General features: G+C 40.9%; 2 protein-coding genes across 2 annotated transcripts in view; one reads left to right on the top strand and one right to left on the bottom strand.

Annotated features, from left to right (window-relative positions):
• LOC139449114 (inositol 1,4,5-trisphosphate-gated calcium channel ITPR2-like) overlaps positions 1-25,504 on the top strand; it is a 164,825-nt gene that overhangs the window by 10,608 nt on the left and 128,713 nt on the right. The window lies entirely within an intron of this gene.
• Positions 17,325-25,371, bottom strand: LOC139448616 (uncharacterized). Its single transcript, XM_071230181.1, has 7 exons — positions 25,335-25,371; positions 22,952-23,016; positions 21,510-21,557; positions 21,162-21,239; positions 20,770-20,839; positions 18,323-18,374; positions 17,325-17,386 (listed from the first exon to the last, which is right to left on the bottom strand). Exons 1-7 carry the CDS (start codon positions 25,354-25,356, stop codon positions 17,383-17,385), a joined length of 339 nt encoding a protein of 112 aa, XP_071086282.1. The 5' UTR covers positions 25,357-25,371; the 3' UTR covers positions 17,325-17,382.

Here is a 25,504-nt window from a genome sequence, read left to right as displayed (position 1 = left end):
GTTTCAAGTGTATTGTGGGCACTTGTCTGCCTGTAGACTCGTCATTGCTCGTAAAATCCCACCTCAGCTGTCCCGGGTAAGAGGGGAGATTATGAGCTACAATTGACCTTCTCTCCTGCCCCGAGATATCAGTCTCTATTTACAACATTGTATTCTACACCACACAAGATTACGTTTTATCTTCCTGTTTTATGACTTTACTATCGCTTTTAGATGGGCTTTTATTGACTTCTTGAGGCTTATTTGTTGTTATTTCTGCCATTTGCCTCGGCGATATTGATCTTAGTGTCTTGTAGATCGTTTTATCGTTACTCGTCAGAGAATCTCGCTATCTGATTGGCTCGAATGGTCACCTCTAACATGACGTCATAATGTTTGGTGTGACGTCACAATATCGTGTTGGTTGTTAATTTATGTAGGCACGTGGTGTCGATGGGGTCTTGGGGTATTTGCGTCATACAAAGTGACTTAGATGGGGATCAATTGGACAGTATGGTCACTGGCTGTCTCCGTTACAAAGGACCTGGCTGGACTTGTGTATCATCGTACCCCGACCGCGTTGGTCAATGCTCACATAATAGGCTAAGCTTTGCTCGTAACAGACCCAGATACACTCGTTGGGCCGCCGTTGTACCTTCAATGTTCAACCACGACACCTTGTGTTTGTCGGTAGCACGGACTTGCTCCATCTATAAATAATCTTTTCTTCACCATGTTGCAAGATATATTTGCCGGTCGTGATCCCATCGACCGCTGGAGGCGACACGCGTCGCCCAATGGGCTAAAGCGCTGCCAATAATTGTTGTTTCCCATCTGCCAGTATCCACTGGTTCTGGGTTCGAATCCTAGATCCACTGTGTTATCATTCCTGGTCTGTCAGCCCCGTGTTCGTACCTATGGGTTTCGCCAAAGTGGTAAACGGCTTACTCTGGCGTCACTTTGAGGAGTGCTTGCAAATCAAAGCTTATACTTAGCTGATAATGTATACATACTGTTAGTACGACAAGGAACGCACGCGGTCGTTGTGCATTGTCATGTACCTTCGTCATGCTGTGAGAGTAGGCACAGTACAACAACTCCTTATATATTCACCGGGAGTTTATTTTTGACAGAGAGGCTCTTGTTAATTTTTTCCATATAAAGTTTGACTCCATATTTTAACGTTATATGTGCATATTAAGATCGCAAGTTACCAAATGGCTGACTATTTTTAGTACAAAATAATAAGAAAAATAACCATCAAAACACCTATTTACGTGTATGTAAACACCAGTATGATAAAACCACTTGACCACTTTAACACAGGCGATTATCTTAGGTTGGCGTATATGCAATGCAGGCGTTAATGCTAGTTTGGCATTTATTGAAGGATTTACGGCAGCTTGTTTGCGATATAACCTGCGTGTCTCGTCCATTTCTACCGCACAGTATACGCTATCAACATTCTTTCCCGAATACTTATGAAAATAATCTTCCTACAACGAGCATATTTGAAAACAATGATCCCGGGATTGTGTCCTAAGTCCATACGGACACAACACGAACCTGACAGAGAAAAATATCCTCGTCAAAGGTAGCAGGGCTAATTACAGGTAGGCAGGTGTATCGTGCTACCTTGAGCGTTAACTGGGACTCCGAGGGTAAGTAGGTAGAGATCGGGTAGATGGTAGATCTAACCCAGTTCCATTGACAAAACGCGATTGGGGGCAAGCCAGGTCACGACAGATCGGGTTTCTTGTCTTGTCATTCAGAATGTGGCTGCAGTGTTTGTCTGTCCGTGCTTGCATGCTGGGTGTTGCGGAACATTCGTTGTTTAAAACATTTTTCGTTAAAGACAGGTGTGTGAGTGAGTGAGTGAGTGGGTATGGTTTTACGGTCCTTTTAGCAATATTCCAGCAATATCACGGCAGGGGACACCAGAAATGGGCTTCACACATTGTACCCATGTCGGGAATCGAACCCGGGTCTTCGGCGTGACGAGCGAACGCTTTAACCACTAGGCTACCCGACCGCCCGACAGGGGTTTGAAATAATTCCAGCTAATTTTCTGTCCCCAGAACAATCGTGTAGTAAGAGACACAATGGATGGACACAATGTGTGACACAGATGAATATGTGGTTTGATTTCCCGCTACTTGACAATCTCATTAAAATCTGATCTTAGTTCTCGCTACCGCTAAACAAATATCTGAGGACATCCCATTAGGGGTCAGGTCAGAAGGACTTTTCATCCGACCAATAAGAGCGTCGCTTACCAGATCATGAAAATGACAGTCGGAATGTGATTTCTAATAATGCAACCTCGAAAACTTCAACACGGGGTATCCCGGACGATAGTTACGGGCTTAACGACTGAATCCATACAATCTAAATATTAGCCATTCCAGAATGTTCTTTTGTTCGGGTTTCAAATTTTTAATCGAGAATTTGTCAAAATATGTGTTAGTGCCGTAAAGAACGAGAAAGCTGCCTTCTGATTGGCTAATGTAGACTTGTTGTCAGTCATTCAAATGGTCGGTTTGAGTTCGCGCGAGGTGTCCTCAAATCTTTGTTTAGCGGTAGCGAGAACTAAGATCTGATTTTAATGAGATTGCGCTACTTGATTATTTACAGGCCACTGTTATGTAGCTCGACAATTGCTGATTGCGGCGTAAAACAACAACATCTCACTCTTTTACCATTAACCGACCACCGAGATGACCATGTCTTCATGTTCCTAAAGGCCCCGTTTAGATCCGGTTAAGGATAGGTTTTCAGCAACCCATGCCTTCGTGGTATAGTTGGAGTATTTTTGACTGCGACATTAAACAACACTCACCCATGAAAGAAAACCACCAGCACATTATTCCACATTCGCATTAGAATATTTGATGTGTCTGAACACAGTCAGTGTTTCTCATCTCTTGTCGACCTTAAATTTTCATTCCGATTATAGAATTTGAAAAAAGGGAAGTCTTAAATAAATTTGTTCCGCCGCTGTGAAATTTTATGCTTCTCTGCGATAAAAATAAATCCATTTCAGTGTCATAAAATGACCCAGGTCAGCTTGACCTTTCTTCGGCAAAATTTTAATTCACCAAATCATATCAAAACGTATAAGTGGCCCCCTTGAAAAATATCTTTCTCCAGTCCGTGTCGTCTTCCCGAGGTAAGAATGCCACTAGCATATATCAAGCCCAGTGGAAACTAGACTTTGATATAGTATTTTACAAAGATCACGTTAACAAATCAGATCTGACAATATCGTAAGATAAAGGCTTGTGGACACTCAGTAGCCAATTAAGCTCTGCATACACGCAATGGCATTGTAAAGTGTATTTCACAAATTATTTCACTTCTTAATCTTAATTCATGAAATAAATTATACAGTTAGTCAAACAAATTAGACTCGATTGTGTACAGATCTCCTTGATGTAGCTGGGATATCGCTGAAAGCCGCGTAAAACAACACCTTGGACATCTTCGTTTATCTGTGGCTATACAAGTGGGCGGTTATTGTTTTTCCAAGTGACGGTTGTCTGATTCTATGATGAATAGAAGGAATACTAAAGCTGTTATCGATGTTATTTCAGCTAACTATTTATTGAAACCCTACAAATCTCAATTTCCGATTTACTAACGAGCCTTGCGATGTCATGTAGTGCGTGGGTTAACATGGCATTCAGACGGAACGCTGTCTTCCATTGATAACCCATATGGTCTGTGTCTCGGAATATGAGTAAGCAATGCTGCAAGTAGTCTTTTCGTTTGAGAAAAGCTTCTTTTTTACATTTGCAATTTCCTGTTCACCAATCATGAGTGAATGAGGAGACGGCATCAATAAAACAATTCTTGCTTTCTTTGAGCAATATTTTATTTTGTGGAGCAAAATTATTATTATCGAACCGGGTTATTTCTGAAGGCTCCAGCCCTCACATCACTCGCTCTAATCCCGTCTTCCAATAACCAAAGACACCCGCTGGCCCCAGGTTAGAATTCCCCAGTATTCGAAGATAGACAAGTAAATATGATCCGGTTGTCACGATCGGTTGATTTGGTTGATAGTGTTTCGTCGTACCTCGTCGCCGTGAAAAGCTGCTCATAATATCAATCACTAGTTGGTCAGGACCCAACCTGATTATGTACAGACCGCCGTCACCTAGTTGGGATAATGCGGAGTACGATGTTAAACAACAAACACACAAACAAACACAAACAAACAAACACACAAACAAATACACAATCACAAGCAAACAAACACACAAACAAACACACAAACAAACAAACAATGTGTGCCTCAAAATACTACAGCGTTTTTTCAATATTTTCAAACAAACCCACACAAACACAAGCAAACAAACAAACACATAAACAAATACACAATCACAAGCAAACAAACAAACAAACACCCAAACAAACAATGTGTGCCTCAAAATACTACAGCGTTTTCTCAGTATTTTCAAACAAACCCACACAAACAAACACACAAACAAACACAAACACACAAACACAAGCAAACAAACAAACACATGTACACAAACAAATAAACAATGTGTGCTCAAAATACTACAGCGTTTTCTCAGTATTTTCAAACAAACAAACACACAAACAATCAAACAATCAAACACAAACAAACAAACACAAACAACGTGTGCCTCAAAGTACCACAGCGTTTTCTCAGTATTTTTCTATTCACTGACGGATATGTACAATCCATACCCTGAGTTTGTTTGAGTGATTCGCCTTGCCTACGCTGACCCAGATTCTATCAGAGTTCACAATGGATTAACTACCTATTCATGGCGTTGTCAAATCCAGCTATAATCAAGCCTCATCGGGGATTTGCCGCAGTTCTTAGGTTAGGATTCATCTCCGATATCTACTGTCACTGTCATCAGCCCAGATCGAGGATACACATCACTAACAGCCTTGAACGCCGTGAAAAGATACCCCAGGGTGCCGCCATAATTGATCTGGTTATTGATTTGTTTCATACTCGAAGTTATCGATTATCTATATCCGGCACGATACCTCACAACATATATCGGGAATAAGCATATAGATAGGTATATTCCGACGGTTTAATGTGGAGTTTTATACCGAAACTAGAGTTTGTTTTGTTAAGTAATCATTGTTCAGTGATCATAACAATTGAGTTAGTGAGTATGGTTTTAAGCCGCTTTTAGCAATGTTCCAGCAATATTACCGCGGGGGACACCCGAAAATGGGCTTCAAGCATTGTACTCATGTGGGGAATCGAACCCAGGTTTTCAGCGTGACGAGAGAACGCTTTAACCACTAGGCTACCCAACCGCCCCTGATCATGACAAGGTGTGTGTTTGTATTTAGTGTCATGCCTGTATCAATCCTCGATTATCAAGTTTAAGATATATCGACTCGATAATCAAATACCCATTCACCATCCAAGCTTTGTTTCAGAAATGACATCGCCATTTCTCACGTCACTATCTTTATTTTATTTAGAGTTTCTCTCCTTCATGCTGCAAATGTGACAAGAAGTTCAGTTAATAGAGACGTGTATTTCGAATACGGTTGAAAACGAAGCTATGACAGCAAATGCGTTCAGGGTATTTATGGTAACGGCATGGATATTTAATACACTAGGTGACCGGTGATAGTATTCAGCTTCTAATCTCATCTACATATAACTAATTAATGTAATCAAAGTAAACCGTGGGTACTTGGTCAGCGAGAGATCGATGAACTGAATTAGCTTCGATGTCTATGGGTGCAAATGACAGCCATACATCCATAAACCAGGTGCAAACTTCTCTGCATCAGCATAACGATAATGAGGGCGAGTGGGGGCGATGCAGGGGTTCAGATAGCCGAATGAGTGAACATGGTTAAACTTAACGCTACGTACAATCGTATGTTAAAGTATCGGATATCTTTGAATGCGACGTTGTCGTTTCATATTTGGCATCAAAGTCTCATATAGATTTGTCTGTCTGTCTGTCTGTCTGTCTGTCTAAAGACAGGTATGAACAGTATCGATTGTTTTAAGGAATTGTTTGTTTGTTTGTTTGTTGTTTAACGCCGGACTTAGTAATATTCCAGCTATATGACGGCGGTCTGTAAATAATCGTGTCTGGACCAGACAATCCAGTGATGGACATAAGCTTCAATCCACGCAATTGGGATACGATGACATGCTTCAACCAACTCAGCGAGCCTGACCACCCGATCCCGTTAGTCGTCTTACGACAAGCATAGTCGCCTTTTACGGCAAGCATAGGTTGCTGAAGACCTGTTCTACCCCGGATCTTCACGGGTCTTTAGGGAATTGAGCGATGATCCTTGTGCTTAGTAAGTAATGTGATGATCCTAGTGCTTAGTAAGTAATGTGATGGTCCTAGTGCTTAGTAAGTAATGTGATGGTCCTAGTGCTTAGAAAGTCATGTGATGATCCTAGTGCTTAGTAAGTAATGTGATGGTCCTAGTGCTGAGTAAGTAATGTGATGGTCCTAGTGCTGAGTAAGTAATGTGATGGTCCTAGTGCTAAGGAAGTAATGTGATGGTCCTAGTGCTTAGTAAGTAATGTGATGGTCCTAGTGCTTAGCAAGTAATGTGATGGTCCTAGTGCTTGGTAAGTAATGTCCCGTGTCCAAATACACTACTCTAATTTCCAGCAATTCACACTTGTTCTTAGGAAATTGGTCAAGATGACCGCCACACCCACCATTTGGCAACTCTACAATGGTCCGGTAGCTTGAAATGTTGTTTAGTTCTTCTGTCCTCAAATTCTTGATTTTATCATAAAAAAACAACCTCCACCTTATTTGTTGCGGTGTCTTCGCGACCGAACAGTACCCTTGTTCCATTCCTCAAATGACTTCAGTAAGATAACTTCTTTCACTGTATAATTGTTTCTTTAAAGCGTGTTTACAATATACACTCACAACTCAATAATAACTGCAATATTTATGACAGCCGAACAAATTCTGAAACATCTCTCGCAGCTCCCACAACTCCTCGTTGTCTTCATCTGGCTCGAGAGGATGTTGACCTCTGAAGCAATAAGTCTTTTAACCTGTGTGCGGTATTGTCTTCATATGTTGAGCTTCTCCCGTTGTTGTAAGAAACGTTTGGCAAATATTGTGAAGATGGGCTCGTATGTATAATGAATAAACAGCAAACAGTAGGATTGTGTTAAAAGATGTTATTTTCTTTAGCCAGAGGCGTATTAAATCGATATTCTTATGACACATGGATATATGTGGAACTAATTGAGAAACATTGCCTACGGCTTGACAGCTCAACCCTAAAAAAACATCTGTCAGTATGCCTTTCGCAAATTAAGTAGCTTTCTGGGTCAACAAGCAATCCGACAAAAGGTTTTTAACAAGTATGTTAATACTTTAAATCGAATTATTCAAGCAGTTGCATGTTTCAAGCAAACGTCTATCGACGATGTAGACTTGATACAAGTATTGGGCCGGCTAATAACAGTGTTGTTCTCAGGAGCATCTCGTGTGCCCATTAACGATCGGGGTCGTTATCTAGACCACTTTTTGTTCTCCGAATCGCGGTGGAGTTGAAAAATGAAAAAAAAGCACAAAGATTTTTTAAAAACTGATTCCTTAAATGCATCGTCAGCAGGATGAATACAGAACGAAATGAATTAATGCTTTCAGCGTTTATTGGATTCAACAGAATTTTTTTTTTCTTTTCGACTTTGGAGGTTTCGTAATTCTGAAATGTGTTAAAAGACCACGTTGGAAAGCAAAAAAAGTAATTATTTTATTTTACATGTATACAGTACTGGGTGTCTTATCCCCTAATTAAGTACCCACAAAAACACTTTCTTAAACCAAGTGCTAATTCCGACGATCAAAAAGCTAGAGGGTTTTCTGAATTTTCACATAGTGCGATTAACTCACGTTTGTCATGAATATTTACATCGTATCTGACAAGATTAAATTAGGTTGACAATGTGGGCCAACATAGTTAACATACCCTATAACCAGAAAGTGGCGAGGAAACACGCTGTCCTCTCACAGTAATGCAGTGGCCGTGTACAGCTACCAGCAGCACAATCGATAGTTTCTCTATTTCTATACGTGATTTGGAAGTATAAGACAATGTTAGAGGTACACCGGGGATTCAACTACAAAATCAATGTTGTAATTGGTGGCCTGTCAGACTCGCCTCTGGTTGGGATTTTGTATACAAACGTAATCGTACATAGGACACCTCCTTTGAAATACAAAATGTGAGTCTTGGAGCGCTGACAAAATATTTAGACTTAAAACAACCCCCAAACAACACACTACCATACAGGTAGCCACATAAAGCGAACTCCAATCATTCCACTTACCTATAATAATTATTCTGAGTAGACACAGAACGTAGAAACCTTGGTAAGCGAACAGCCCGACTTGATTCTATTCTCTACAAGCCTGCCCTAATACAGGCAAATGTGTCATAAAATACATCGTCGTCCTGTATATGTGTGCATATTTTATCTTTTATGTCCTTTTTGATCGTTTTCCTTCTTGTTGCAATATTATTGTCAGTCGTAAACTAATAATCATGGGATCTAAGACAAACCACAGAATTCGAGCTCCACTGTGTTATGATAAATACCATTTTCAACCCGATTCGAATGTTACGATGCTGAAATAAACATCCAATCAAACAACTCTCATGAGCGAGAGAAATCCTGTGCTACGTTTGTGATAGGCGAGATGGAGATAGTGACGTCACTTCCGACAAGAAGCAATGATGTTGATCAGAATAGCATGTTAAATTCTGTTTTGTTTGTGTGTTCTTTAACGCATCTCTCCGCAATATTCCATCTTTACGACTGCGGTCTGTATATAATTAAGTCTGGACAAGACAATCCAGTGATTGCCATCATGAACATGGATCTACGCAGTTGGTTAGATTCTATAAAACAATCGATGTTGAGAAAAAAACGTCACGTCTCTGCTGTCTTCACAATCGGAATACGGTCGTAGGTTTACAAGAATTTGGCATAAACACCTAATATCTATTTTAGAACTGATGCAATATTGTGCAATGCCCATGTGGAATATATTGATTGTGCACCAAAGACTGGCGCAATTCCAAGTCAGCAGGTTTGGGGGCAAGTTCCTCTTCTTTGAAGACCGACATTAACAGAGACTGACGTAATCTGCAAGGTTTGAAAACACTCATTAGTATTCTGTCTTTTAAATTCTTGAAATGAGTCAGAATTTGCAATGCTCCATGTTCATTTGGGTGTGATCTCGGAGGTTGGAATATTCATGAGGAAATAGATTTTTGTGTAATTCTCACATTGAACACCTCCATCAACATGTTTTTAGGTGAGATCGTTCTTTACGTGGCGTAGGTTGGTGTGCACCTCGTATTGTCATGGGAGGGAATTGTCTGAGTTAGGTGGTCCGGGGAATCGATAAGACTCGACTCGATAAGGACACGCTGACCGGTAGAAAGTGGTGTGATGTCCACTACGGAGGCCCTAATGCGCTGACCAGTAGTCGCAACGCCATCTGTTTGTCAGTGGGCGGGCGGGTGAGAACAAGATGACGTTCATTAAAGACCAGACCTTGGTGACCTTGTAGATTATTGATCAAGGGGCCGTCGACAAAACAACCTTAGCTCTACGACTGTCGTAAGTCTATGTTAAGGTATGGGAGTTACGATGACCTTAGCGCCAAGATCGCCTTGTACCAGGGCATCAAGGTACTAAGAGGACCCCCCACCCCCCATCACACACACACACACACACACACACACGCACACGCACACGCACACGCACACGCACACGCACACACGCACACACAGAGGCAGACAGACACACACTCTCTCTCAGGGACCACTAATTGTAGTTCGTTATAAACGTAGTTCGTTATAAGCATATATACAGCATACCAACAGCAAATAGTCGGGACTAAAAAGTAAGTTCGTTATATCCGACAGTTCGTTATAAGCGTGTTCGTTAGAAACGTAGTTTACTGTATTGAGATTTTATGAAACATAAGTACGATTCCTTATTTATGACAAATATTCAATCCCAACATATGATCCACATGGAGCACATGGCCTTGAATATAGGCAAATATTGCAAAATGCTCTGTTCTTAATGTTCAAACACGCGGGGGCACGGGTGGCCCAGTCGTCTAAGGCGCCGCGATTCGCTGTGCAGAGTTGCGTCCCTTGGGCACGCCAGAAACCTATGATTGTGGGTTCGAATCCGGTTGGCCCCAATTATGTTTCTAGGTTTGTCAGCACCATACCTGTGCTCATGGGTTTCACTGAAGTGGTAAGTTTGAGACCTGCATCACTTTGGGCTTTCCTCCCACATTAAGCTGACACGCCGTGATATAACTGGAATACTGTTAAAGCGGCGTAAAACCTAACTCACTCACTCACTCACTCAAACACGCCAATCTTGGTAAACAGAACAACCAAAGATGCGGAAAATCTTTCAAATCGAAAGCATCTTGACAAAACCTGTTACTCAATGACGTCATGTCTCGTCCAGACATAATGACGCCATCTATAAACAATTTTATAAGCATGTTTTTATTTCATCTACGATTATTATTGTTATTGTTATTGTTGATTCTTCACAGCCAGGACACTATTCCACCGAGCGTTCTAACTTACGACCGTAAGTCTCATTTTTAACAGTGACACACGACAGTCGTATCGCGATGGTCGCTTTGTCAAACGGGGCTCCGGTTTGTCGTAAAAAGGGTTTCTATTTCATGACATGTTCAGGAGTTAAGTTTCGTTGCCAGAAAAATCCCACTAAACGTTATTCTTATTTTGTCCTGACACTGGGCAGTTGTTCGCCATGTGGTATAAAGTTGTTTTCAGGTGTGGCAATGGAGCATTGAGTAATATGTAGCTTGCTTTCGGCAACTTAAAAAGTTTAACTTAATAAAACACTGCTGTCGTATACATTTCCCCCTCAATATTATTGCTATTTCACGAGGAACCAAACCAGGGTTATAAAACTTTATGTCATCACAGCAGGGAATAGTGAATTTTACGGATTAACATATTCTATTAATTTGTTTTGACAACATACAATAGCAACATCCGTGTCCCCGCTCCCTTTATGGGGCTACTTTCAATATAGGAGTGTCTATGGAATATTACGCAACCCGTGGAATTTTGCTTACCGTCATATTGCTATTTACATAACATAATTTTGTGTATAGCCAAACAATGTCTTTTGACATTTGAAGTTTTCACGTTTTCAAAAGTATACAAATAAGTGAATTGACTGAATTTTCGTACGAAAAGATCTTTACCCAAATGTGGAGGCTTAGGTAACTTCATAGTGTGAGGCGCCACCATTCACCGTGAAGAGTTGCCACCCTCAGGAGCGCCAGGATCCGCTAATTGTGGATCGACCTTTTTAAGACCCTTGGTCTGTCAGCACCATATCCATGGATGTGGGTGTCACCAAAGGGTGATCTCCATCACTTTGAGCGATCATCATTATCATCATCATCAACAAGAAGGGGCGGTCGGGTAGCCTGGTGGTTAAAGCGTTCGTTCGTCACGCCGAAGACCCGGGTTCAATTCCCGACATTGGTACAATGTGTGAAGCCCATTTCTGGTGTCCCCCGCCGTGATATTGCTGGAATATTGCTAAAAGCGGCGTAAAACCATACTCACTCACTCACTCACTAATCATCAACAACTCTCTCTTGGTTATTGTAACAACAGTGTGGTTCTATTTGCCCCCTGTGGAGTCCTCAATACCTCACGCTTGCCATTAGAGCGATTTCAAAGGGGATCGGTTGGCCAGGCGGGGTGCATCATACTATCGACCACTGGTTGGCCTGGTCCAGATTATTTAAAGGCCGACATAACAGCTGGAATATTGACGACTGGAATGAAACACCCAAGAAAACAAATGAAAAATCCTTTTGCCATATTGTTCAAAATTGAAATTCAGATTTTATTGACAAATCTGTAAAGTCCAAATTTACTACCCGGGTACCCACCCCCATTCTTACCCGCTCCTACCCGGGTACCCACTGTAGGTCTCAGGAGACGTCTCTAAATGTCCGATTGGGGACATTTTTGGCATAGCCCTGCCTAAAACGTATTTAGATACACGTATTAAACAATCTGGTCATCCATACAGAGAAGCTGAATTAAGTTATATCTTTATTCAACCATATGAAAAATCAGAAGGAATGGGTGCATAGTCAGAATGAAATGCGAACATTAGTGACTTTTAGTTCAACCATAGAGCTGGAGATAATTTTTGTCATTAAACAATAGATCACGTGACTCACCACGGGTCCAGTTAGTCCTGTAGGTACCCGGGTCCTACTCAGTACCCACCCGACCCGGGTACCCGTGTTACCCGTCCCAGCCCAAATATCCATACCTCTATCTCTTTTCAAACCCATATAGGTGTACCGTCAGTTATACCGGGTTCACAGGAAACCTAATTCTGCTCACGAGATAACTGCTTATACTCAGACAGCTAACTTCTCCAGCACATGCTGTCTATGAATATGGGGCTTTCAATTTGCTTCTAATATACGTCGACAATGCCATAAGCACTTTTCTTCACAGTGGCTGCCAACACTTGTTAAAGGAAATGGCTTCACGAATGACAACAGACCATTTATATACTGACTGTCGATCTGAACCTATTACTGCCACTCGTCAGTAAGCTGAAATAGCCTGTTGTTGACTGTTCTGTCAGTCAACACTGCAATAACTGCTGTACAGGTCGATTCTCAAAGGTCATGCATTTATATGTCAACAGAGTAATTCCATGCCCTGGAGAAAGGGCGACTTCTAGGAGTGAGTGAGTGAGTGAGTACGGTTTTATGCCGCGTTTAGCAATATTCTAGCAATATCACGACAGAGGACACCCGAAATGGTCTTCTAGGAAACGCATTGTCGTGAACACAAAACTGTACCCCTCAAATATGAGCAAATATCTAATACAGGGTGCCGTTGTACAAAGCGATCTTAGTGCTAAGGTGATCCTAACTCACATACCTTAACATAGACTCAAGACAGTCGTAGCGCTAAGGTTGTTTTGAACAGCGGTACCCAGGGAAACAACGAAACAGCATTTGAAGCATTGTTTTTAAATGTCTACTTTTTAAATGCTGTAAAAGTACCGAATAATCCATTGGAGTCAAAATGTATCGAAAACAACCATAATCTATCAATACACAATTTGAATGATAAGATGTGAGTAAATACTGAATGGCTTATACAAATATGTGGAGCCCTGACGGTGTCTGTGATGTTGTCAACGTGATCCCGGCGACGTACCGCCATAAACGGATCACCGGTCTTGGTCAGCTGCAGTTTGAAGCATCTGGTTCTTCAGTCCTCGGGGAGTCAACTGTGACGTTGTTGGTAGTTTCCGCCATTAGATGAATGGGGTTATATAGTACGTTAATTCTTTCTTGTGACAGCAGTGTCTCAAGGACTCGGTTACTGGGTGTGTGCTGATCTTGAAAATTTCATTACAATGATGAAATTGTTGTGTATTTGTTTTGTTTGTAGTAACAGTGAACTTGTCTTCTTGCAACATGCTTTTTTTTCTTTGTTATTTAACGCCGCACTCAGCAATATTCCAGCTATATGACGGCGGTCTGTAAATAACCTGGACAAGACAATCCAGTGATTGATATCATGAGCATCGTTCCACGCAATTGGGATACGATGACATGCATCAACCACGTCAGCGAGCCTGACCACCCGATCCCGTTAGTCGTCTCTTCCGACAAACATAGTTACCTTTTACGGCAAGCATGGGTTGCTGAAGACCTATTCTATCCCGGATTTTCATGGGTCTTGCAACATGCAACAGGCTGTAACAGTTTTTTCTTGAAGCATGTTTTGTCGATGATAACATTAACAAAGAGACCAAAACAAACCATAAATAGTTAGAAATTAACCTTGTTTTTGTAGCCTTCGAAATTCACGCTAGTCCTTCAGCCCGAGACGACTAAATAGTGTTGAGGACAAGTCAAATCTAATGACGGTAGTTTATGACTAGTACAGTTTGATGGCTAGAACACTAGAACGGTCCTCAGCAGTGTGAGTTTGCTATAAGTCAGTCTACTGAACTAGCTACAAAAAGGATTAGTGACGTAAGTTATAAAATAGTCGACTGCCTCCATGGTCCAGTGGTAGAGCGTCCGCCCGGAGAGCGGAAGGTCCGGGGTTCGATCCCCGGCCGCGTCATACCAAAAGACGTTAAAAGATGGTACTTGTTGTTACCCCGTCTGGCGCTCGGCATTAAGGGGCTTAAACAAGGACTGGTCGGCTCGGAGTCAATAAACTGTGTCTGAGTGGGGTATTCATGTTAAACTGCGGCATGGTATCTCGGTGAGCTAGCACTATAAATCGGCATCAGTCCGGACTAGTACAAACAGCCACACACACGTACATGCACGTCGCTATATAAGTGCAATAATCTTGGACGCGACGTTAAACCCCATTTCACCTCACCTATAAAATAGTCCTTAGAATTCGTCCTAAAAACCAAATTGCTAAGGCTGTGTTTTTTTGACTCATTAAAAAACGGTAACGGAAAACTATGGATTGAGATTATTAGTAGAGTGTGTTTCCGTGTGGTAAATATCATATTATTTCCATGTCCACGTCCATACGTTTTTTCACGTGACTATTCTGGAAGGGACGTAACCACTAACGGACTACTTCCACATTACTAGGGAACCAGATTATCTAGATCGCTTAATCTTGACCTAAGCGTTTCAGCATACATTGAAACACGTCAGAGAATTTGCTCGTTCACGAATATCCTCGATCCGACCAATCCTAGTGAACAAAACTAAGAAATTCACATCACTATCGTAGTATCAACTCGATCAGTGTCTAGACCGACAATCTTTGCAATCACCTTTCAATGATTCAATTGTGAGTAACACATGTTTCCGCCACAGGTTCATTAACAACTTCAGAAATATCTCCCGACGCGTTTATCGTGTGGGACATTTTGACGTCTTGTACTTGATGGAAATATATTACGACGCATTGTAATTGTGACTGACTTAATGAGGTAGTTCTTGACAAATCTTTCTCATCTAAGGATAAAATTAACTGATCAATTTGTTGTTAAGAAACTACAAAAGATGTTCCTGAAGAGCAAGTCGAACATACATGCTCTCATGTCAGATTGAAGGCCAAACTTTGGTCGGAACTCCATGAAGATTGACACTCCAATGAACTCACACGAAGTGAAAGTCAATTCTCAATTAACATTTTTATTATGCGATCCTAATATTTGATATTACCGATACACAAACACGCGAGGGAAAGCCTCGCCTTATCACATTGTCATTCTTCAAATATGGATGTTTAAGACATCTAAACACCGAGTTAACCGCCCAATGTATCATATAGCGCCTACTGTTCTCAAGAAACAGTTACGAAACATGTCATTAGATGATCTATTTCGGTTTCTAGATTTCATTATGAGTAAGCGACATTGTGAAGAAGCAAATGTGTTTCGTCAGAGCATTAATACATTATACGATGGTACAAAAGACTATTTTATGGTGAAATATATTGTATACCTTTCCAGGTGCGTATATGGTAAATGGGAACTGAAAACAAAACTAAGAAATTATTTGTCAAGTCTGTTCTAAAAACCATACCTCTCCCACGTTAAGCTTTGTAATTATCTCCCCTTTCAATCAGGTTGGCGGGAAGTGAAGACGGGCCTGAATCGTGTGATACTTGGTTCAACTTGGTAAAAGATCATTTCCATTTAAAACGTGACCTAGATATATACCGTCATTGTTCGTATCGTATCTTGATGCTTTCGGCATTTGCAATTTTCTAATTTTATTAATTTAGATTTAAAATAAATACAGTTCAAATACTATTGATAGGAGAATGGAGATATTTTCCTGAGCCCAACACAAACCACATTAAGATATGCTCAATTATCTGTAATATAGAGTTTGTGGTATTGCGTTTTGTGAATTTTGTTATTTTTTTTCGCTTTCTGTCAAGGTTACCATTTTCATCAACATGCTAGATCCTACACGTAATTCTATACTCCCAGCCAGTAAAAATATGACGAACGTTCCTTTTTTTCAACACCATTCGTTGATGATTAATGCACGTTTGGGTTTGTCAACGATACAAATGTTAATAGCAGCTCAGGGACAACTGTATTACGAGTGTTTTAATTGCTTATTTCAATTGTCGGAAAGCTTTAAAAATATTTTGTATTTATCAAATCAAAAGTCCAAATATCAAACGTATGTGGCATTACAGTATGTCTCACGTGGACACTGTGAAGTAAACATCCACCCCTCGCTTTAAATGTCACCATTACATAAATGTCATGTTATGTATGATGGTGAGTATATTTGACGCCATGCTTTGTCGTGCTCCAAGCTGTTTAACCTTCGTGAAAATGTGAAAGCTACAATACTCCAATATTTTCACAATGTTTGTAATTTGAGACTTTTGGTTCATTCGACTGTTATGTTGTTCTTTTAAGTGTTTCACGACCAACAAGACCCTGTGGGGATTCCAGGTTAGAATACGTCCCCAGCAACCCATGCTGGTCGCAAGAGACAACAATGGGTCGGGTGGTCATAGACATTTTTTACTTAAGGCATGAGTGTGTGAAATAAATCAGCTATGAATCAGCGTGATATTAGTGGAATACTGTTAAAAGCGGCGTTAAACCCAACTCACTCACTAAAGTCTTGAAAGGAAACCAGTGGTTAATGGCATGAGCAGCGATCCACGCCATCGAGTTACACAGTTAGCCAGGTCACGGCAGGCAATGATACTCTGCAGGTGTGTGTTTGGGGGATATACTTTCTTTATCAATACCTTAGGAGATATAATGAAAACAATGAACATGGTTCCAGATAAAAAATAAAATTTATTATAAAAACAAAAAACAATAACATGAAAACAATTGCCAAAATATTTTTGGGCTATAGGCAGAGGATATACAAATACAAAACAATTATTTGGAAAGCGCAGGTTTGACTGAGATCCAAGTTCGTGTGTATAAAATCCGAGTTCCACAAAGCAATGTCCAAAAACGTTCCATACTGAAAGCACCATGATGAAAAATCTGATAAATCTGGCTTTTATATCAATAGCCATATCCGTGTCCATTCTGAGCATATCCATAGTTGTCATTTCCATATCCGTGTCCATTCTGAGCATATCCATAGTTGTCATTGCCATATCCGTATCCATTCTGAGCATATCCATAGCTGCCATTTCCATATCCGTATCCAATCTGAGCATATCCATAGCTGTCAATGCCGTATCCATTCAGAGCATATTCATGGCTGGCATTGACATATCCGTACCCAGTTTGGTGATATCCATATTCGCTGATGTTGTAGGTTGGGCTGTATCCATAGGGCAGAGCTACCTGTAAAACAATGGCGGCTTGTTAAAAAAACCAATTGTTGGCTATGACATGACAGACCGCAAATATATTATTTTTCCAACAGTACCCCATCTTCCCGAAGCAAGGGAGTTACTGACTATAAAAGTCCAGTTTCCACCCTTGCCGAACTAGGCTGGAATTCCGGAGGTATATTTTGGCTGGACTAACAAGTCCAATCAAAATCGCGTAACGAACTAGAAATCCGGTTCGTAAACAACAAGGATTTCAACTGCAGATTTCTGTCGACTGAAGGATTTGCAAAGCATGTGTACCGCCAACTGGGCGTCGACATTTGCAAATCTATTCATGTGTTTAATCAAGGTACTCAAGTGATGCACTTCGCGGTGTAAGGCTCGTTTTATTCTTGACGATCGATCAGATGGTTTTGACTGGGCAGCGCCATTTTGTTTGAAGTAATTGCAAGTGATAGAAGAGGTGGAATCTGATTGGTCATTAGGAGGGACATAGAAGGGACATAACTCGTAATAGTCACTGGTGCCGCTACGATCGGGCCCAGAAATTCCAACATTGTTCGACAAGGGTGGAAACTGGACTTTCATAGTCAATTTACCCCCTTGCCTCGGGAAGATGACAATATCCAGGCCCACTAAGTGGTGGGTCCCTAGGTTAGATAAAGCGTTCATCAAAGCAAACATTACATTTTCTAGACTCTAGAAGCAAGTGGGTACACTGAAGGAATGATCTAACTCTGACATTACATTGCGCTGTCTGTAAACAGAACGGGGTTAAAGATATGTAGCTATAGACTCTAGAAGGACGTGGATTTACACAGACAAAAGGTATGAACTGACTGTGACATTACATTATGACGTCTGTCTACTGAACGGGGTTAGTGATATCTGGTCAGGGACTAGAGGCATGTGGATACTCTGAAGGAATGATGTAACTGTGACCAACCTGTTGCTGTGTGTATTCACATTGAGGAGTTTGTTCAGCGTGACCAGGTTGGCTGAAACAAGAGACGTACAAACATGGATACACGTGTCAGTAAAACATTCCAGGACCTGTACAGATAAACCTTGTAACACCGGACACTGTCAGTATGGTAACCCTGCTTCCCTGGCGACTATTATTTGGAACAGTTATATATATCCAAAGGACATTACTCCGCAACAATGGTTCGTTCGTCCGGATTCTTACAAGTGTTCCGTCCCGTGTGGTTGATTTTCACTGTATACATTTGTCAGCAAGTAATTTATAGCGGGAAAAGATACAGAGGTCTTCAATGTTGCTCCGTGCATTAAAAGCCTTGCTCTATGTGTTGAAGTACCCGTGAAGGTCCGGGTTTGAATACTCTTCGGCAACTCATGTTTGCCGTAAAAGGCGACTATGCTTGTAAAAGGCGAATAACGGGATCGGGTGATCAGGCTCGCTGACTTGGTTGATGCATGTCGTATCCCATTTGCGCGGGTCGATGCTCATGATATCAATCAATGGATTGTCTGGCACAGACTCGACTATTTACAGATCGCCGTCACAGAGCTTGAATATTGCTGAGAGCGGCGTTAAACAAAAACAAACCAAACAAAAACGATGCGTGTTCAAGCGTGCTGAACTACATGTATGGTTAGCCATACAGGATCAACAGACCTACAGCGAGTCTAGCATGTTTTTTTTCTGGGCATTATTCTGTAGGCTTATCCCATGTGTTCAACACAAAATCAGCAATGTGCCTCGTTGTATAACGCCGCACTCAGCATATTCCAGTTGTATGACAAGAAAGAGCAGTGTTGAATCTATAATGCAGTCAGAAACCACATACCGATATGTTCTCAGAGGCAGCTAAACAAATTCAAATGATCATACGTAAGATTTATTGGTCAGGAAAATGTTTCTACTATTGCCTATTTAAAGGAGAACTCACGTTTGACAATACGGCTGTGTTGGCCTGACCTTGTTATTCAAGGACGTGTTTAATGGTGTGACCGATATGTTTGCATAAGTAATCGTCCATTTCGTCGTGTTTGAATAGAACGTATCGGCCGACCTACGTCAACAACCCTGTCGAGGTTGTTGTAGTTCCAGTTGACTATCACCTTGACAGTACCAGTGTTTATGTCCGCGTACTAATTTGATTGATAATCGTGCTTGGTTGCAGTCAGTTACATCACTGACCGACGATTTAATTGAAGGGAGATGGAAATTTTGTCAGAGACACACATTACTACAAGAAATACAATGAGTTTTTTTCTGCGAAAAGGGAAGCCTAAAAATATATTGTAATACGTGAATACAAATATGAATCTAATTGATCGAGAATCATGCACGGTGCCCCGGCGTTGACACCTTGTAACTCCGGACAGTTTCTTTACAAGTGACACCGTTCGGATTAACAAATATTGGATTAACCCCCGAGTCACATACGAGTGTGAGTGAGTTGGGTTTAACGCTGCTTTTAACAGTATTCCAGTTATATCGCGGCTTAATGTGGGAGGAAAGCCCGAAGTGATGCAGGCCTCAGACGTTTATCAGTTCGGTGAAACCCACGAGCACGGATATGGCGCTGACAAAGCTAGAAACATAATTGGGGCGAACCGGGATTCGAGCCCAAAATCATTGGTTTCTGGCGTGCCCATGGGACGCAACTCTGCACAGCGAATTGCGGCGCCTAAGACGACTGGGCTACCCGTGCCCCCCGAGTCACATACGAAGTAATATCCCTTTGGATATATTAAAGCTACCTCAGTAATCGCCAAGGTTCTGTTGTCCGAAACAACAGCGTCCGACCCGGACAAACTGTTTAATCAATAATCTAGCATGTAAATCTACAGTCGGGTGAATCTAGATCAATCTAGTCAGATAACATAGGTTATGTGTTTGGTATAGGAGAACGAAGACACCTTTCATGGTAAAGATGTTGTTTGTTGCCATGACGATGACGCTTCTGGAATTCTTGAAGCAACATTCAATGACATAATGGAAAAACGCAAGATCAAAAGTTGTCAAGGAGACCTCACAAGTGACTTTGTTAGCATTGAAGAGACCAAGGCCAAAGGGTCATTGTCAAGAGAATAACAGAATTAGAGAACCACAGTATTATGAGACTGGCCATGTGCCAGTCTGTATTACCTGGTGTGGAGTGACGTGTTGGTCAGATGAGGCCCCGCCCCCTCACTGACGTCACTCAAAGAGGCCACGTGCAAGGCTAAGGAGAGGGGTAAAGGAAGTGATACAAAACAGAAGAAAATCAACAAACACAACATAAGTAGATGAGACGGAAATGAGGTTGAAAGAGAAAGTGAAATAAAGATGAAGAGATCGTGGAGGTGTTAGAGAAGGCAGTGGCTACAATTTGGACAGACAGCATATACTCCAAGTGCTCCATGTGACAATGTAGACGTTACCTTCCACGCCTAGCCTGATGTCCCGGACTCGTTCATGCACCAGCGTCTCCAGGAACAGCTTCTCCTGCATCTGTAGCGGAAGGAACATCGTTAACAGGCTACACTTAGCAGTGACTAGGCCAGGACATACGTCATAACATGCATCGGGTCTACACTCATCACATCTCTATTTAAAAATTGACTTGAATACATTTTGCGATTATAAGGTTTATACGAAAAAATCGGTGTCCACTATTTGCGTAAATCCGAGTATATAAATGCAAAAAGAAAGAAAGAAAAAAGTCAACAATAACACAAAAACTATAGGCAACGACAAGAAATCAGTGACATCGTTAAACGCAAATATGCAACTCAAGTACAATCTTGAAAAATATTCCGCCAGTTCCACCCACCTGTTTTCTGTGTCTCCGTCCCCCTTTCTTGCCCCGTCGGGTCTTCTTGCCCACAACCTTGGGCAGAGTCACGGGGGACTGCATCAGAGAGAGGTGTGTTTGATTATACATAACAGTAAAAGTCTTACTGTGGTTTGTGATAAGATGTTTTATACCGTAGGTCCACAACGTATATACTACGGGTTAATGTTGTTCAGCGATGGAAACATTTTAGTCCACTGGTCCTTCAAATGATAACATGTAGCAAAACCCCTTAAAATGGAAAATTTCTACTAGTCCTTATGATACCTTAACTATTTCTACCGCTGTTATTCAATTTCACGTTTATGGATTGAATAAAGATCTCACCCCAGCAACAATGACTGTTTGTTCTGGCATCTCGATCACACAAGGAATCTAAAGATGGAGGAGAGATAAGAGGAATTACAAATTCAGAATGCATCAGTTCATGTGGATATTGTGTATCTTTGTTTATAAAAGAGGAATAGGTCTTGAACAGTAGTCATATACTGCATTTTACGTAACTACGGTTATACTTTAATAAATGTTCCACAGTCGGACAGATGAGTTTCTATAACTTATTCTCATCACTGTGTAGCTGAAAGAATGCTAATTCAATACTATATTTTGCGCCCCTCAGTTATACAGTAGGTTTTTTATAGGGTAGGGTCTTATGCATCACTTAGCAAGTCTAGTCATCTAACAGTGAATATTTTTGTTGGGAATCGAACCCGGATCTGCGCGTGACGAGCTAGCGGTTGAACCACTTGGCTAACCAAACGCCCCTTTATGTTTTCAGTACGCTTAGTATGACAAAAGCCAGGTGCAGGGGTTTTGCTGGAGGCGATGGTCATTTTCCGTGATTTTATCAACTATTGATAGGACAATCTTTTATAAATGTCAAAACATATCTATAGGATATTTTCCATGACAATCAGTCAATGTCCTAAAAATGACCTGATCTGAAACTCTGTAAGTGGCATTCCATAACGGATTCCACTGCAAACAAATCTGTGTTTTCATGCATATAATAATTGTTTTAAAATGAATATTTCCATGAGTATTACAGTCTACTATTTCCTCTACAAACCAATCCGTGTTACGTATACATAATCGTTTTAAAATTAATGTTTCAATGGGTATTAGTTAGGGCTGGGACGAGTCCAAATTTACTACCCGAGTACCCACCACGCTATTACTCGACCCTACCCGGATACCCGCTATATGTCTCAAGATTTGGGTGTAAAATGTCCGATTTGGAATTGTTTGACCGTAGCCCTGGTAAAATGTATTTAGATACACATATAAAACGATCGGGTCATGCATACACTGAAGTTGACTAAAGTTTTATCTTTATTCAAACCATTCCTCAGTCAGAAGGAATGGGTGCATAGTCAGAAAGAAATGCGAACACTTTGACTTGTAGTGTAACCATAGAGTTTTAGATATTTTTTGTCAATAAACAATATATCACGTGACTAACCACAGGTCCGGTTAGTCCTGTGGGTACCGACCCGAGTACCCGAGTTACCCGTCCCAGCCCTAGAATTAGTCATCTACTGTTTCCACTACAAACCCATCTGTGTTACTAACACACAATATTGTTTTAAAAATAAATATGTTTCAATGGGTATTACAGTCTGCAGTTTCCACATCTCATCTTGTTACAATCATGAAAACATCGTCTGAAAATTACATTTATTGACAGTAAGAGACGAATGCTGGAAGGAATATCCGAAGGTACAGTCATCTATTTATCTGGCCGCAGTGATAATACACTTAGTGATTACCTTGGCCACATCCTGGGCAGACTGAATCGATCCAGACAATCGCCCACCGGACCTCCGACGAGAATCTGTTGAAATGCAGGAAGATTATATTGACTCCAGAAGAAAATGCTTAATATACAATTAAAAGAAGGCCTTTTGACGTCAAGCACGGGCATAATTTCAAATAATACGAGTGACAATTGTATCAGGCCAAACTTTCACTGGCCGACCCTTACAATATGTCAGACCTGAACATCTTCAAAAAAATATATTTTTAGGCATGTTAAATTCGGTTTGATTGACCATACTTTCTGCTACTTAATATAATTTTAATGTTAATTTTAACACACACACACACACACACACACACACACACACACACACGCACACACACACACACACGCGAAGCTATCAGTTAAAGGAGTGGCTAATATAGTCGTTAAATCTTTACACTATCGGAAAATATACTCCATATCTATACTCCATATCTATTTCTGACCCGTGAAGATTCAGGGGTAGAATAGGTCTTCAGCAACCCATGCTTGCCGTAAAAGGTGACTAACGGGATCGGGTGGTCAGGCTCGCTGAAACATGTCATCGATCCCAATTGCGTGGATCGATGCTCATGATATTGATCACTGGATTGTCTGGTCCAGACTCGATTATTTACAGACCGCTGTCATATAGCTGGAATATTGGTAAGTGCGGGGTAAAACAACAAAACAACAAACTAACCAACCAACCAACCAACCATATCTATTTCTACAATGTGCGGATAACGTACTGTAACAACAACTAAAGCAAAACGACTAACATAATATATTTGCCGAAGAAAAGCTCCTCGGAATAAACATATCATGTGAATCAATAATAGATCCATTGCCCCAAACTAATTTTCCAAGACCCGTGTTACACATGCATTTACTGTGGAACCCTGGAGAATCGCTAGCACTCGAACAAATGTTCTATAAAAACAATGCCGTCCCAACCAACTGGAACAATGGGATGATATTTCTAGCTGTGTACACTTTCATGTTAAACATACTTATTCCAGCTGTAGATGAGGTACTGGCTATAAAGCAGGCTCTGAAGCATTTGTCGGAATCCATTTTACTTCCTTCAGTGCGTTAATAGGGAACTTTACCTGACCCTATCGGGTAGTATATAGTTTACCTGTCACTATCTTCAGGAACAGTTTAGATGTAGGAATACAACTTAATTCCTTACGTTTTAAGACATATCTCCCTGGCTAAAATTTAAACAATATAAACAAGTAAATTGGGAACATGTTGACATAAAGCAAGTCTATGTACAGTAGTCCATATGATTTTTATGTATAAACGTTGCAAAACGTTACATTGTGTTATACTAAATGTATGTATAAGCCACTTTCTTTTGAGGGTAATGATGTTGCATATTTTACCGATATGACCTGAATTACATTCATTTGTAAACGTAAAATGAGGCATAATGGATTTTATTTTCTCATTTCGCTTATGATGTTTATAAAATTGAAACAGAGAGAGAAAAAATAGGAATACGTCTTTGTTTGGCTGTGTCTGATATATGGCTGGTTGCATGCTCATAGCTATACAGAAACACGGCAGAAACACTCAATTCTTCACTTTCCCCGCACTGTCTTACCGGAAAGATACAAAGGTCTCATGATCGTAAAACTGTTTGAATGTGATGAGAAAACGAAAATATGTTCACGAGTAAAATGACAGCTGCCAGTTACCACGATGGCATCGTGACAATAACGAAGACGTCATGGCAACATGGGCGGCGCCACATAGCGACATTTGCTGTTATTATCTCCCCTTGGATTTTGTACTTGGCGCGCTGCAAAGTTTACACTATCTCTTTAGTATATTATTTATATGTCCCACCCAGTTATCTGATTGTGAAGATGGCAGCCCTGCTTTTCGATCCCCATGTTGTGATAAAATAAAAGAGACAAAATGACTACATCCCATGATTTTGACTAAATTTACGGCCGAAAACAACAAGGCCGATTCTATATACAGTGCTAAAGTCATTGTGCTGGATCTATTACTTCGGGCCTCGGCGTGTTTTCTTTCGTGATCTTGTTTGTGTGTTGATACGGGCGAGACAATCCAGTGATTGATATTATGAGCAACGATCCACACCAGGCTATAAGGGGAATGAAACAAGCCACCGAGCCTCTTACAACCAGCACAGTTTGCTAGGGACCAATTCTAATCAGGAATCTCCACGTTCCGCGGGGTCAAACCTGCATCAATGTTAATGGACAATGTACATTTGTGAAGAATGTGATTTGATTTTTGGTCGTTGTGTAGGCCTCTGTATTGTGAACGGTTACATCCTCATACATTTCCAGAAACAAAAACTCAATACTTTAAACAGGTTCCCACTGTCTTACCGGAAAGATGCAAAGGTCTCATGATCGTTGAATTGTTAGAATGTGATGAGAAAACTAAAATATGCCGACGAGTAAAATGACAGCTGTCAGTAACCACAATATGGCGGCGTGACAATAAACGGCGTCATGGCAACGAGAGCAGCGCCACATAACGTCATTTGTTGTAATTA

Source organism: Haliotis cracherodii, unplaced genomic scaffold (genome assembly GCF_022045235.1).
Source record: "Haliotis cracherodii isolate W230 unplaced genomic scaffold, xgHalCrac1.p SCAF_7, whole genome shotgun sequence".
NCBI lineage: Eukaryota > Metazoa > Mollusca > Gastropoda > Lepetellida > Haliotidae > Haliotis > Haliotis cracherodii.
Note: the sequence above shows the minus strand (reverse complement) of the source record. Positions and strands in the feature narration are given on the sequence as shown.